Genomic DNA, 15,924 nt, shown 5'->3' with positions numbered 1-15,924 from the left:
GGTAAAAAAACATAAATTCACAGTTTCACTTATACATGACTAATTTCATGTATTCATGTAGGCTGCTTTTGTGCAAGTAAAAGTAAAAGTAAGTTATATTACATAAGTCAGTTGACGTACATTAATGAAGTACGTCACTCATCTTACGTGATGTGACTTACCTCACTTACTTAACTTACTGTTTCAGTCTTACGTTACAAGACTGAAACAGTTATTTTAACCTAACGTACAATCTTATCCTGAACCTAGCCTAGTTGTTTTTGTGAGTAAACCCTAAACATTTGACAGTGTAAATAACAATCCAAGAGTCATAATGTCATATAATGTGAATTGTTTGTCAGCAAGCTTTAGTTTGAAAGTCAAAGTGAACATATTATTGCTAACTTGAAGGCCACTGACAAAGCTGCTGTATTTGATGAGTTGGGTGAAAGAACATGTTGTGCTTTCACATCTGTTTAAAGAAAGCATTTTATTTTTTCACTGTGAAGACACCAGTGTATATTTGTGCAAATAAAAGCTCTGATGTAAGGAAATAAAGATAGGCTACTAAACATTTCCTAAAATTGCATAATGAATTTCAGAGTGAGGTCACCAAGCCCAATGCCCGGTGGATGTTTGAGTGTGAAGTCTACACAGTCCTTTGAACCCGGCATAGACTTCAAAAACCAACGGTAAAAAAACATAAATTCACAGTTTCACTTATACATGACTAATTTCATGTATTCATGTAGGCTGCTTTTGTGCAAGTAAAAGTAAAAGTAAGTTATATTACATAAGTCAGTTGACGTACATTAATGAAGTACGTCACTCATCTTACGTGATGTGACTTACCTCACTTACTTAACTTACTGTTTCAGTCTTACGTTACAAGACTGAAACAGTTATTTTAACCTAACGTACAATCTTATCCTGAACCTAGCCTAGTTGTTTTTGTGAGTAAACCCTAAACATTTGACAGTGTAAATAACAATCCAAGAGTCATAATGTCATATAATGTGAATTGTCTGTCAGCAAGCTTTATTTTGAAAGTCAAACTGGACATATTATTGCTAACTTGACCGTGGAGCCCTTCATTTGTAAAAATAACGCTAGAGGAGTAAGTAGAGAGTCATAGTTTGAAGCTGAAGGCCACTGACAAAGCTGCTGTATTTGATGAGTTGGGTGAAAGAACATGTTGTGCTTTCACATCTGTTTAAAGAAAGCATTTTATTTTTTCACTGTGAAGACACCAGTGTATATTTGTGCAATTAAAAGCTCTGATGTAAGGAAATAAAGATAGGCTACTAAACATCTCCTAAAATTGCATAATGAATTTTGGAGTTAGGTCACCAAGCCCAATGCCCGGTGGATGTTTGAGTGTGAAGTCTGCACAGTCCTTTGAACCCGGCATAGACTTCAAAAACCAACGGTAAGAAACCATAAATTCACAGTTTCACCTATACATGACTAATTTCATGTATTCATGTAGGCTGCTTTTGTGCAGGTAAAGTCTTTGATGCAAGACGTTTCCTTGCTCATTGTTTAAAGGAATAGTTTCACATTTTGGGAAATACTCTGATTCACTTTCTTGTAGAGAGGTAGATAACAAGATTGATACCACTCTCATGTCTGTGTGTTAGATATGAAGCTAGCACCAACAACCAGTAAGCCTAGCTTGTAGGTCATTAGCTTGTTTGCTGTTGATGCTTACGAACACAGCTTACGCTCAATGGCAGGCCAGTTTTGCTGTGGTCCTGCCAAAAGACACCATCAAAATTCTTATAATGTTGGGTAGGACTCTTTCTTTAACCCCTTCCAAACCCCTTCAAGGTCTCTAAGCCAAAGCATGACAGGCCTGCCCTGCCTACATATGGTTGCCAAGTTATGATCAGACAATTGCTGTTCTTGCTCAGGGGTTTTAGCGGACAGTCAATTGATGTTGTCATTCTTTCAGATTGGAGAGACCAAACTTGTCTTCAAAGGACATCCCTGACGACAAAATGTAAGACTTGTGACTTTAAAGTCCCTATGATGTCAAAAATCACTGTTTAATGTCTTGCTCCATATCTCAGCTCAAGACAAAAAGACGTTTTGTAGGTATTTTTAGTGGTATCTTAGAGTTAGTAACTCCCTGGAAACACATTAAAAGTGATGATGATGACTCATCTTGCACTCAAGGGCAGATATTGTTTTTCCAATTAATGCTTCCTTTATTATATGATGCTGCCATGGATGCATTAAAAAAAAGAATGTCGTCAGAGGAGTGTGTTGCTTGAGACCGGACCTCACACTACTGTACAAAAGCATAACTTTATAAGTTGTACAAAAACCTGCCTCCATGTTTTATGGAGAGGTAGTGTCAGCAATTCGGTGGTAAGTGGGTGGGGTGGTGTGGAACAAGAAACACGTAACTATGCCAAAGCAAATAGCACTTGGTTAACCGTTTCATGGGGACTTTAATACATTGTTTTTATTCCAGCAGTTGTATTTATACTAGCTGACACCATGCTCAGTTGCAAAGTGTTTCCTACCAAGTTTTGCATAAAAAATGTACATACTGCACTTTCTGCACTTTTTTGTGAGGATGATTGAATCTTGTAATACATATTAAGCAGTGGACATCAGTGTCAGTGTCTGGTTGAGAGACAGACAAGTGGTTGAAGGAATACAGTAACCTCAAGTACATTTTGGTCTCTTGTCAACATATTTGATTCTTGGAAACTTGTTGATGGAATATTTTATAATTCCTGCATTTTTGGTTTTAACATTACTGATTTTTTTTTCGCATCCCCTCCTTTCAGAGTAAAAGCATATGGGGTGCCTCAAGCCTGGGGTGGACATGTGTCTCATTCTGTGATTCCACAATGGTATTTTTCCTGCATGTACATTTGTCTGATACCATGCTGAATTTCTGTCTGATTAACTAGACCATCTGAAAACTGACAGACATGAATACTGTGTGATGTGTGTAATGACTTTCAGGTGTAAGCCGCAGGGTCCTCCGCCAGTTGTGTATCCAGTACTAACAACTGATCACAGAGCCCATGATGACCAAAGCTGGTAAAAATCACTGTTAACATTACTGTCTAATTCATGTGCTGTTATCGAAAGAGCAGAAGGTTGATGGGTAAAAAAATCCAACACCTTTTTTTCTTTGATGCATTCAATTAAAGTCGATGACATTTGCAAGTGCTGAGAGATGATCAGACGCAAGTCAGTATCAGTGGCGTTTTCATGTAAACAATTTGTTCTCACACTTTGACAAAAACTGTCACACACTGTCTGGTGTACAGTAAACAGCAGCAAGTTCAATTGAAAAAAAGAGAGAGTTATATAAAAAGCTTCATTAATATATATTTTCTGTCAACAAAAACAAAATGATACTAATGAAGTTAGGGTTGGTATGTCATTCTCATTTGTTTAATATTTGTAGAAAATCTCTGAACAGCCCGACAAGAATCAGTAAATCAAATGCTCTAAAAAATAACAGGCTATGCGTATGTATTGCTGAAACTATTAGTGAGCTAGTCACACAAGAATGACAGAGAAAGTGCTGCCAAAATTTTCCAGTACTAACATTCCAGCTTGACAGCAATGAGTACTAACAATAGAGTGGTGTAGAAATGAGTCCTAAAACCTGGAAATCAGTTATAAAGATAATTTTTAAGATATTTACACATTTTGTTCTACGACATAAAATACATCATTAAATGTCCCACAATTGAGTCAATGTGCATATGTGTCTTAGCAGCTAAATGAGATCACAGAATTTGTCAGGGACATTAAATGTCATCATGCCAAACATGGAGACCCATGTACTCACTTTAGTTACTATCTATTTTAACTCTTACTTTACAACTTGTAGGTTGATCACTTTACAGAAAACATGCATAATAATCGTGTAGTAAGACGCTTAGCGGCGGTGACGTTGAATTCATGCAACTGCAATGTAATCTCTTCATAGCCTAAACATAAGCTTTTTACTTATAGCGATTTAATTTACGCTTTGAAAGTCACAAAGTGGTGCTCATCTGTGAAGATTATCTTGCTGAACAAAATGTGTAAATATCATGAATTTGCCACAGAGTTTATTTTTGGCGATAATCCAAAATCCAATTCAAACATTTTGTTGAGGGATTCCGGTTTGGCCCACAGAAATACATCATACCTACAACACCCTATAGTCATGCTCATTATTTACAGTCATTATGATAACGTGAGACTTGAGGTACTTGGTTATGGTTAGCGATGACAACGTTGCACACACGGTACACAGCCTGCGCTACAGCAGCTTTTTAATAAAAAGTATTTATGTGTTAATTAAACTAAAATAGCTAAGAAAGCTTGTGGAATGTAGCGAAGTAGCTGCTAACACATCTCCTTGTTCGCCAGCGAGAACTATGGGGCAGTCAGTGTCTGTGAAGTCAGTTCATGTGTATGTCTTTGGTTTGTTTGCTGGTTTCTATAATCTTACCAACCGCAGCTTTAATTGCACAATTCGTTTTATAATGAGAGACACACATTCATTAGCTTTGGAAGAATTTGTTGATTGACCTGAAAGATCAAGAGCTGCATTAGTTGAGTTCAATATTTGTAATTTGTACATTTATATAATAGTTTTCTGTATAAATTTCAGGATTAAGGTCAAACCCTCTCCATTTCCTGCATGTGAGATAGTCGTGTCTGATGATTCAGAGGATACCATAGTCAACTTCGTCCAAAACGAAACGTAAGAAACAAGGCTATATGTGATATTGTTATAAACAGTTGAATAATCGCTTGTTCTATACGGGAACAATATTTAATCAATGCATCAGAAATGATTAATGACTCAGATGAAGGCTGATTCATCCTCACTTCTTGATTCCACCTGGATGTTGCAACAGTCATTGTAATCTTCACCTTGTAATTCTTAACTGTCACATTCTGAATATGAAGGATGTAAAAAAAGAAGGCTGAGTCTTGTAGCTTTTAATTACAGATTCTTGAGATGGATGAAAAGTATGTTAAGTCTTTTTTCCTTTTTTTGTCTTTCAGTGATGTTCAGTTCGATGCACAGACATCATTCACATCCACCGCATCTGATAGTTTATCGACCACGACTGGATCGACGGATTCTCTATTTGATGAGGATGATTCGTGAGACACTTTTTAAATTCAATACCTTAGTAGTGCACTTTCATAAAGACTGATCAGAATCAGTGCAGCCAGGAATGAGTCATCTGACTCATAGCTGCGGTCAATTGAGCCGTCGTTTGCGAAAATCCAAGTGGCAGCTGATTTGACTGGGTTTTTGCAAATGATGGTTCACTTGACAGCAGCGAATAAAAGCTTGTGTTTTACTCATGCACATAGCAGGCAAATGCGACCTATGTAGACATCCGGGTTTACGTCGTGCTTATGCGGCCCACTGAACATGTACAGTAGTGTTCCTCACGCTGCTCGGCCCGCAAGTTCCTGCTCGTCACATATTTTTAAATCACTTTCCTCAGCTTAAGGAAAGTTTTACAAATTTGCAGCTGCTTACCATAAGTGGCCACTGGGCAAAATTGGAAGCATGGTGTATACAGTTTTATTGATTTATATTGAAGTGTATCTATTACGTCAGACTTATGTGAGAGCACGACTGAAAAACGTGCTCCTCCTGTGTCTTCCCACAATACAACTTTGCTTCTTTCTTTAAGACCTGGAGTTACTAGGTCTAAACATCCTCAACTTTAAACGGCATGTTCGAAGTTTGCAACACGTTTTTGTTGTCGTCTTAAAACTTAAACTGAGATGTCACCAGGGTTATTTTCTGAGACATTATCAAAAAGATGATAATCACAATCTTAATGACTCATCCCGAACGCTTACAAGTTTGATATGTCATAGCACAAAGTTCAGTCTTAGTTTGAATGTAATTGATTCAGCCAGTTTTCTCACAACATAAAACATGTTTCAGTATAAGTCCTTCTTTAATTAAAGGTGCACTATGTAGTTTTGGGAAGGCAATTTTAATCAGAAGAGAAAGACCTTCATTGACTGATTTCTTATGTCCAAACAAACTAAATAAAGAAACTCTCTTCGTTTTCATGACTGAATACACTGAGTTAACAAACTGACCTTAAAGGACAACACAGTTTCATACTGTTTTACTTTGTTTATATTTGGTGGATCCTGCCACCTTTCTACCTTCAAACAGTGTTCTGGGGACCTTTTTTTTGTCATTAATATTGTAAATATTAAAATTCTGAGTTTGAATTTCTTCGAAATGACATAGTGCCCCTGTAATAGAAACTTAACTAGTCCCCCATCTTTAATGTTTAAGAGCCAGGCTCACACATAGCAAACATTTCTTGCACTGCTTTATGCAGTAAATAATAACTGCACTTTATTTATCTGTTTAAAAACAGAGAAGATGAGGAGGTGATATGTGACATCTGCTGTAATGCTCCAGCTATGAAGACCTGCCTGACCTGTAACAGCTCCTTCTGTGGGAATGATGCGCGGGACCACTACACAAAGGAAGCTCTGTGGGGACACAAACTCATCGATGTGTGTCACGAAGTTGAGAGGAAGCGCTGTCTGCAACACAAAAAGCCTCTAGACTTGTTCTGCAGGACCGATCAGACTCCGATCTGCAGCAAATGTGCACGGAAAAATCACAGAGGTCACAACATCGTCTGGAAGCGTAACCATGCAAGTCAGGTGAAAATCTTGAAAGGTGTAAATAATGTGAAAAATATCTTAATAGTGACACGCTGCATTTTACTAATTACTTCTATTCTGTTGCATGTGTGTGGTGGTGATGGATAATAGAGCTCTGGACTAACTGAGGCAGGTGAGTGAACACTTCAGAGGTAAAGGCACAGTCACACATACATTTAGAATTGACTCATATAGCACTTTAATTACAATTATCTGGGGGTACAAATGAGCACTCTGATTGGCTGGTAGTAAATGTAATACAGGAATTCTCCACTAGACAAAGCATAAGCTGTATCCGAAAAACCAAATAGAGTTTCATATTAAGTGTTGTTGAAGTTTCCTCCCAACTTACTTAAGTAAAATCTAGTCAACAGTAAAAAGAGTGCTGTCTCCAATGATTTTATGACAGGCTGTAGAGAGATAGACTTTGTTCCAAAGTTTAAAAAGCATATCACGTCACATAGCTGGGCAAAGGTAAAAACCATAATTTTTTTAATGTGGTATTGTACAGTGCAGTGGCGGTTCAAAGTACCTTTGTATATATCTGTCTATTTATCTATCTTGATAATATTCACAATAGATTTCTACATCTTCAGAGCCAGTCACTAAGAACACAGACTGATACATAAATGTGTGATACTGTAGTACTTTATTAAAATGGATGCTAAAATCATAATTTACTGAGTGAACCATTTGTAATGAGGCTGAAGCAGACACACAAGCAAATATATTATGCTCTGCGATAAAACTCAGAATTTTAATATTTACAATATTAATGGGGTAATAATAAAAACTGAGTTTTTATTATTACCCCATTAATATTGTAAATATTAAAAGTCTTTGTATACAACAGTAAAAAGAGTGCTGTCTCCAATGATTTTATGACAGGCTGTAGAGAGATAGACTTTAAAATAATTGTATTTTTCTTTTCAATAACTGAAAAAACAAGCTCCTCTTAGAGGACCATAAGGTCCCCAGAACACTATTTGAAGCCAGAAAGGTGGCAGGGTCCGCCAAACATAAACAAAGTAAAACAGTATGAAATTGTGTTGCCCTCTAAGGTCAGTTTGTTTATAAAGTTTATTCAGTCACGAAAGCGAAGAGAGTTTCTTTATTTAGTTTGTTTGGACATAAAACATCAGTCAATGAAGATCTTTCTCTTCTGATTAAAATGTCCTCCCCCAAACTGCATAGTGCACCTTCAACTGAATTATTTTCAAAAGTTTAGATTTGCCACAACCATTATACCTGAAATGTCCTACTTCATAGACAGAACATGCACTAGAGGGAGAGCTCAGTGTGCAGCATTAGAAAGTGTTTTACACATGATCATGTTTGGTCATTGGGTTTAAAATGACTGTAAGAATGACACAAAAGATTTCTTGTGCTGTCTTATGTTTGACAGTGGTGCCCCCTCCTGGTGAGATCAAGTTCCTGTCAGTGAAACCAAACTCTGTAACCCTAAGCTGGGAATGCCCGAAGGGACTGGAGGGGCCCGCAAGCTTCAGAGTTATGTGGGGCTCCTCTGTGAAAGTGGAAGGTTGCTTCATCATCAGAGGTTTTAATAAAACTGAAATAAACAACCTCCAACTTGGACAAAAGTATTTCTTCAGAGTGGCCACACAAGACAAGGATGGCAATTTAAGTGAATGTGTCAAGGCATCTGTTATGACAGGTAATAAAAGAGATGCTAACACACTTCTTGTTTCTTTTACTGCATTGTGTTCATATTTCATTCACACACATTTATTTCAAATACCTGCTCTCTTGCAGCAATGCCAGCCCCTCGACACTTGAAAAAAGGACATTCAGAGGCCACAGCTCTGTCTTTAAAATGGACAAAAGGAGAAAACATGGAGGGAATTCCACATCAGTTCCTCATAACCCTCACAAGTCCAGGGAAAGATTTGTTGGCAGCACACACAGAAGACTGCTACAAGACGTTTTCTGATTTAGAGCCAGACACAGAGTACATCATCTCTGTTTCTACAGTGCTGGGTGATGCATGCAGTGAGCCAGTCTCTACAACTATACACACAGGTGAGAGTTATATTGCGTGATTTTTTAAAAATTCATAACCCTGTCCATACTGTGTGTGCAATACTGTACATTCATGTCATTTGAATAATAATTCAGAAACTGAAATAATGGCAGAAACACAACCAGTAACTTTTCTTACAGTAATATATTTACATATAGTATTATAAATATACCTGATTATATATATTTTAACTTTAATCATACTATAACTACTATATTTTTAAGAAAGGGTAGGTTTTATTGAGTATGATAAATGAACCCAGCAGTGATGGAATGTTACTGAGTACATTTAATCGAGTACTGTACAGTTTCAATGTACTTGAGTGTTTCCATTTACTACTGCTAAATATTTCCACTAGAAGGAAAATAGTGTACGTTTTACTACTATATATAAATTATTCAAATAATCAGAAAAATGCTGAATAACAATAACAAAAAAATCATAGTTGTTAATTAATAAACAAACAATGAAATTATTTGTAAACAATTTACTAAGCAATTGAAAAGGTTTATAATAGGGCTGTCAATCGACTGAAATATTTGATTAATCGCATGCTTGTCCATAGTTAACTCGCGATCAATCGCTAATTAATCACACAATTTTTATCTGTTCTAAATGTACCTTAAATGGATATTTGTCAAGTTTTTTATACTTTAATCATGCTTTCTTTATGCAAATGTATGTATGCTGACAACAATCCAAAACAATGACAAATACTGTCCAGAATAATCTCAAAGGTACTTCATGCTCAAAAATGAACAGGGCAAACCCAAGCCAAACAATCAACAGATGGGCATACTGACCTGAGTGTAACATTCCTAAGTGCTGTATCGTAGACAACTGGACCTGTTTTAGTTTCTTGAAGACGTTTCACCTCTCATTCAAGAGGCTTCTTCAGTTCTAACTAACTGGAGGGGAGTCGCAGGCTTCTAAACTCGTGTGGGAGTGTCCTTACAGAGTCGTTAGGGCCACTTGTAGGTCATTGACCCAACCGGCCTCTATGTGGGTTGTTAGGGCTAAGTGAGCCCAGGTGTGAATGGTTGTTAAGCTGTCTGCGGAGGGAACTCAGTACAGCATTGTATGTTGATGAAAGGTAGTGTCCTAGGCCTCCTCCTCTGTTCAAAGACAGTCGTTCCAGTTTGACACAGATGGATTCTTTTACTCCAGACCTCTTGCAGACGTCAAATTCAAAATTTGACGTCTGCAAGCCCAATTTGATGACTTCATCAGGAGTTAGATTTGACATAGCTCCTCAGAGCCATGTAAAAAAAAAAAGGAGACACGCTGAGAAGCACTCTCTGTGATGAGTGTACTGATCTTCAGTTCTTCATCTTGAGTATTTTTATGTAACTAATAGACCGAAAGCAAAGTGTTACATCCTGTACATTGATTTATTTCTTCGTGTTGATTTACAGAGCCATGTCTCAGGGAGGTGCTGTCAAAGATGGGACATGAAGACAAGTATGAGGACAAGCTAACACTGAGCACCGTTCTGGAGATCAATCAAAATGAAATGTCAGATAACAACCTTGACACTGCCGAGTCACTTCCTGAGGCTTTTTTGAAGAAACTTACAATGTTGAATGCAAATGCTAGAAGTTTCACATGTGGTTCCCATGAAGTGATCACAGACAAAAGCAATGCCATTAATCCCCTTGACATGATTGTTGCGCTGCTTCTCTGTTCAGACAATTTCCTTCAGCAGTACATAGTTCTGAAAATGGCACTCTGCCAGTTTGCTGTCCCGCTCTTGCTGCCTAACTATGAAACAAGACAAATCACATTGATGCTGTGGTCCATGCGTGAAATTGTCAGAACCTTCAGTCCCTCAAACCTGGCATTCGGAAAGTTAAGCTGTGTAGAAAGAATTGTGCTCTGTGATATTCCTCTGGTGTCATTTGTCAGGCTGGGCAGGACGATCTTGTCCAAGTCTCAGATGCTGAACAAACTGCTCAGTAACTCTCAGCAGTGCCACGACCCGTTCTATCATCGTAAGATGGTGTGTGGTGATGTTCCCAGGAGAATTTCAGAAGGGCTCGTTGAAATCAGCTGGTACCTCCCGTGTGGGGACAGGAAAGTAGACAGATTCACTGAGCCACTGGCTGTCGCCAACCTCAGAGGAGACATTAGGGCCTTTGACAAGCAATTCTCATTCCTCTGCCGGACATCTGCAGCTGTTTACATCTTCTGTGATGAATCAGAAGCTGATTTCTTCAAGAATCTGAAAGGAAAGGATGTGAAAGCAAATGTCATTTTGATAAGCAGTGGACAGGGGAAGACCTTTACACTCCAGATGTTGACGTTGAAACCAAGTTTAAAGAAAACTAATGTGAGCCAAAAGAAAAAGACTGAAACTGAGCTGATCAAAGCCCTCCAGGAATCAGTCTCTAAGTTGCTAGAAAACTGTCCAAACAAAGTGTCGGTAGCAAATCTGGCTGACAGTGCTCAACACTGTGAAATCCTGGTTGATGAGGATACTGATGAATGCCAGGATGCAAGGAAGAATGTGGGTAAAATCACTGAACACATCGCTAATACCTCTGAGTTCAAAGACAAACATCTGGCTTCCCAGGGGCACATCTGGAAAGCGCTTTCATGGCTGGAAACTGAGTGCTGGAGACTGCGTAAAGCTGGCAACCGGGACACTGAAGAATACCGCAAGTCTTTGAAAACAAAAGAAAAGGTGCTTAGAAAGAAACAGCTGAGATTTGAGATGACACCTGTTATGTCAAGCTTCCTTCGTGGTGTGGTCATCTCAGAAGTGCAACGTTACTTTTTCCTCAAATGGCTGGAAATGGATCTGGACAGCCTGTCCTGGAACCAGCTGTCAGCTCTGCAGGATCGATACAAAGAGCTTAGCCAGAAATTTCCACAAGATACCGAAAAAATTGCGGAGATTGACAAGCAAATATCTGCTTGCTCTTTACGCCTGGAGCACTTTTTTCGAGAGTGTGGGCAGCTGTATGAATGTGCGAGTCACCTGCCAGACTACAGCTCCCAGAAAAAAACCATGGAACAACTCCCTGCACTGTGCGCTCAGATGCTACTGGATGGTTTCCCTCTTGAGCTCGTTGATGGAGATGCAGCAAACATCCCGATTAAATGGATCACTGAGGTGCTTACTGAGCTACACTACATAATGCAGTCCAACAGTAAGCTCAAAGTCATTACTATCATCGGAGCTGAAAACTCAGGAAAATCAACTCTGCTAAACACCATGTTTGGCGTCAGGTTTGCCGTCAGCAAAGGAACATGCACCAGAGGGGCGTCCATCCAACTGATCAATGTCAACAAAGACATCAGAGAAGAGCTGGGGTGCGACTGCATCATGATCATTGACACTGAGGGACTGAAACCACATCAGATGGTTCAAGATGATCACAGTCACGAACGTGATAAGGAAGTAGCAAGCCTTGCTGTGGCACTAAGTGATGCCACAATCGTCAACGTTTCCAGGGACGACTCAAGTGAGGAAGACATCTTGAAGATGGTGCTTTATGCTTTCACAAGGTTAAAGGATGTGAGATCGAAGCCACTCTGCCATTTTGTTCATACTGACATGTATGAGAAGCCTGCTGCAAAGAGGAACAATAGTAAAGATTGGTGGGAAAGGCTCAATGTGATCATCCGGAAGGACATTAGGATGAAGAAGGCAAAAATCTACAGGATCTCAGATGTGGTGGAGTTTGATCGAGACAGTTGCAGCTGGCACTTTTCTTCGGTTTGGCACGGGACTCCACCGATGGCTCCTTTCAGTGTTGACTATAGTGAGACTGCTCACGCTTTGAAAAAGCGTCTTTTAGGTGACCTCAAAAAGTGCCAGGCAAGGGGTGATCTGATGCACTTCATCGGGATGGTGGAAAAGTTCTGGAAGGCTCTATGAGAAGTGAAGCTTTAGCAGTGCCAGTAGTGGAAAGTGGTGTGAACACAGAACAGCGGGAGCAGAATATTTTCATAGAAGCAGATATAAAATTTTATTAACAAAATGGAATCCAGTTAAATTAAAGCAGAAATAGATGACTTTTGATCTTTCCCTGTCATCTTTCCTCACAGAGTTTCTCTGTGGTATTACTGTTTTCGCCACTGTCAAAAGAACAGCATTAGCAAGACCCGGCGGTATCAGCAGGGACACAGACTTTTTCACAACACAGGAGCTCTCCAATGGTGCAAATGCCCATCTGTTCATTTTTCTAAAAGTCCAAAGTAGCAAAGTAAAAAGAGACTTAAAGGGAACCAAACTATTCTACAGCCATTACAATCAGCATTTTATTCAGTATATTCAGTATCACTATCAGTATATTTTCACTCATTCACTTTTTTTTAATTCAAAATGCATTTTTTTTATGACTTGACATGTTGAAAACTACAAATAAAACATTAAACTCTATTATTGCATAAACTAAACATGTACCTTGAGATTGTCATGTTCCATCTGAATAGGGAAACAGGGGTATGGACATACACTTGATGTGTACAGTGTAGCAGTCACCAAAAATCATCTTGTTATTGTTATCAAACCTTTATCAAAAAGATGTTTGACAATAAAAATTACAGTATCTGCAACAATTTTGTTTGCTTTGATTCATTTACATCAAAAGTGCACATCTGAAGATAATGCTAAGTAATTGATATGTGTATGAATTTATCTGGTAGTTTGTACACAATTTATGTATAATAATATGTATATATAATCTCATGTACTTGCTCTCTCATTAGGAAAGGACTTGCTTTTGCTGTCTACTCTACAGTAATATCACACAGTCAGTCATAACAATTTAGATGTGGCATCATTAGCATCATTAACATCATGACAATAAATCTCATATTTATATTCATACACCTCTCTTCAAATCAGGTCAGGTAACATACTAAACTGCACATTTAAAGTTCACCCAAATTTGGAGAAAAAAAACCCTCAGAAATCTCAGAGACAGGGCAACTGAACACCTAAACTAGAGTTACAGCTAACCCTAACTCCTTACAGTTTATATTTATATTTATATTCAAATTTAAATTTACTTCTAAAGAGACTGCGCACCAACCCTTTACAATCTCTTTTTACATGTTAAATACATATTACATTCATACATTTAAGGATTCTCTTATATTTGAGACATGATGGAAGTAGCTGAAAATAAAAAACAGACACCAAGAAGTCTTTGTACATTGAGAAGAATTACATAAACATTAACAGTGTGCACTCTGGTATATTGTGTTTAGTGCAGTAGGTAGAGAGGTTTGGAGTCAGCAAGACATCATTCGCACAAAATCCTGAATGCCTGAACATCCTCCTTTAGCTCAGTTTTCTTGCCACTAATGGATGATACATGTATGCCAAAGAAGATTTTATCATGCCTGAACTCAGGTTTTTAAAAGACAATCATTCTTTAATACCATAGAAAGCAGTATCTTGCACACACTTTCCCTTATTTCTTAACTTTTTTCTCCCCAAGGCTGATCTGACCATCACCATCAGAATAAAACTGGGAAACAAATGGAGGGGGTATAGAATAAAAAAAAAACAAATAAACAATGTAATAGAGGTGGAAGTTTCTGAAAGGAGGAAATCTACTCAGTGGACCCCTAAGGTAATAGGTGGTCTTTTTGGCTTAAGTTAATAAATTGTATTGATGACCTCTTTGAAGGCGTCCCTCAGCACCTTGACACCAATCATGTCACCAATCTTGTCCTGATAGTTTGGCAGATTTTTTTTTACATAATTCTTGGCCTCGAAGCAACGTAACAGAATACCTTGCTCGAAAGCAATTGGACTGAACCACCTAACCAATGTGAAGGAAAACCTTGTCCCTGCTGTATCCAGGTATCCTATCCCAACAGCAGACAGCTATTGTGACAAAACATGATGTTTTGATCGTATGGTAACTGAAATCGTCTCAACAGTAGTGAATATCAAGTGTTAATGTGATCACAAGTGGACCCGAAATAATACAATTTGGAGTGAATGTATTATGTATAATAGGATAATTCTCCAGTCATGAAGTTATTATAATAATAATAAGTTCACTAGACCACGCCACTCTCCCTCACTAATTTGCCACCTGGGCCTATCTAATCAACCACCTTTGCAAACCTATGTAGGTGAGTCTAACCATTTCTCTCCCATTCGTCTCAAGTTCTAATGTTTAATGACATTATTTTTCAGCTAAAGCTTCATTGCTTACCTTATGTATTACGAGTTGATTCTCAATCCTTCGGACAACAATGTTTTTGATGGTTGATCCACTGTCTCTGAATCTTCTCCCTCTATGATCATTAGAGATGGGATTTATGGCTCTTTGAGGGGAGCCGGATCTTGGTGAGCCGTTCCTTTCAAAGAGCCGTTCAAAAAACTGGCTCATTTGACTGATTTTTATATTTATTAAGTTTTAAGAAGCCAGCCTGGTGGTAATTCATTTTATCTTGGAAATAATCACTGGGAGGTTGATGGGGTGAGATTTGGAACAAAATAATACAAAATTAGATATCCTACCAATATCTGAGTTTGAATTATTCTGAAATATTGATTATAACCTCATTTGACATGTGTGGACTAGATTTTAAAGTCTGATCTGGATTCATTGTAAATATTCCACAAGGTTGCACCATATCACTCTGCTTTGACAGTGACATCACTATTGCCTGAGTCAGTTGGCTCTCTTCTCACCTCTGCCACTTTCACTGTTGGGTGTTGTGTTTTCAAGTGTCTATGCAAATTATTTGTTGAACCGGACTTAAAAGAAATATTTTTCTGACAAATATTGCATTTTGCCTTACTGTCTTCCACAAGAGAAAAGTGCATCCAAATGCTGCTCCGTTTCCTTTGGCTCATTTTGTCCAAACAAGGAGTCAGACACATGACAGACTGACTGTCCTCCTCCTAATTAAGACCGCTGCAGCTGCTCTGCTCTCCGAGGCAGGGGCAGTCACGTGTTTCTGTTTTCACGCAAAGGCAGCGTGCACAACTCAGGTGGCTATATTTGCATATCTAATAAGCACCTGCAGCTGGGCTTTGCTCCTCCCCATGTAACTTTTTTCCCTCCTGTTCTCTGCCCCACTCAGGGGAGGAGCAAAGGAGGAGCTTTTGTGTGCATCTGCGTGAAACACAGTGATATATATATAAAAAAAGAACGGTTCCCAGCTGCGACTCGGTTCCCATCGTTCATGTTAACGAGCCGTTCAAAAGAATCGGTTCGTTCGTGAACGTCACAACACTA

At 38.5% G+C, this 15,924-nt stretch overlaps 1 protein-coding gene across 1 annotated transcript; it reads left to right on the top strand.

Annotated features, from left to right (window-relative positions):
* Positions 1 to 6,420: 6,420 nt before the first annotated feature.
* LOC141000994 (up-regulator of cell proliferation-like) lies at positions 6,421 to 12,593 on the top strand. The gene is made up of 4 exons (XM_073471945.1): positions 6,421 to 6,664; positions 8,075 to 8,344; positions 8,443 to 8,709; positions 10,126 to 12,593. Exons 1-4 carry the CDS (start codon positions 6,421 to 6,423, stop codon positions 12,591 to 12,593), a joined length of 3,249 nt encoding a protein of 1,082 aa, XP_073328046.1.
* Positions 12,594 to 15,924: the final 3,331 nt, after the last annotated feature.

Source organism: Pagrus major, chromosome 1 (assembly GCF_040436345.1).
Source record: "Pagrus major chromosome 1, Pma_NU_1.0".
NCBI classification, from domain to species: Eukaryota; Metazoa; Chordata; class Actinopteri; order Spariformes; family Sparidae; genus Pagrus; species Pagrus major.
The sequence above is the reverse complement of the archived record's forward strand: the minus strand, read 5'-3'. Positions and strand labels throughout refer to the sequence as shown.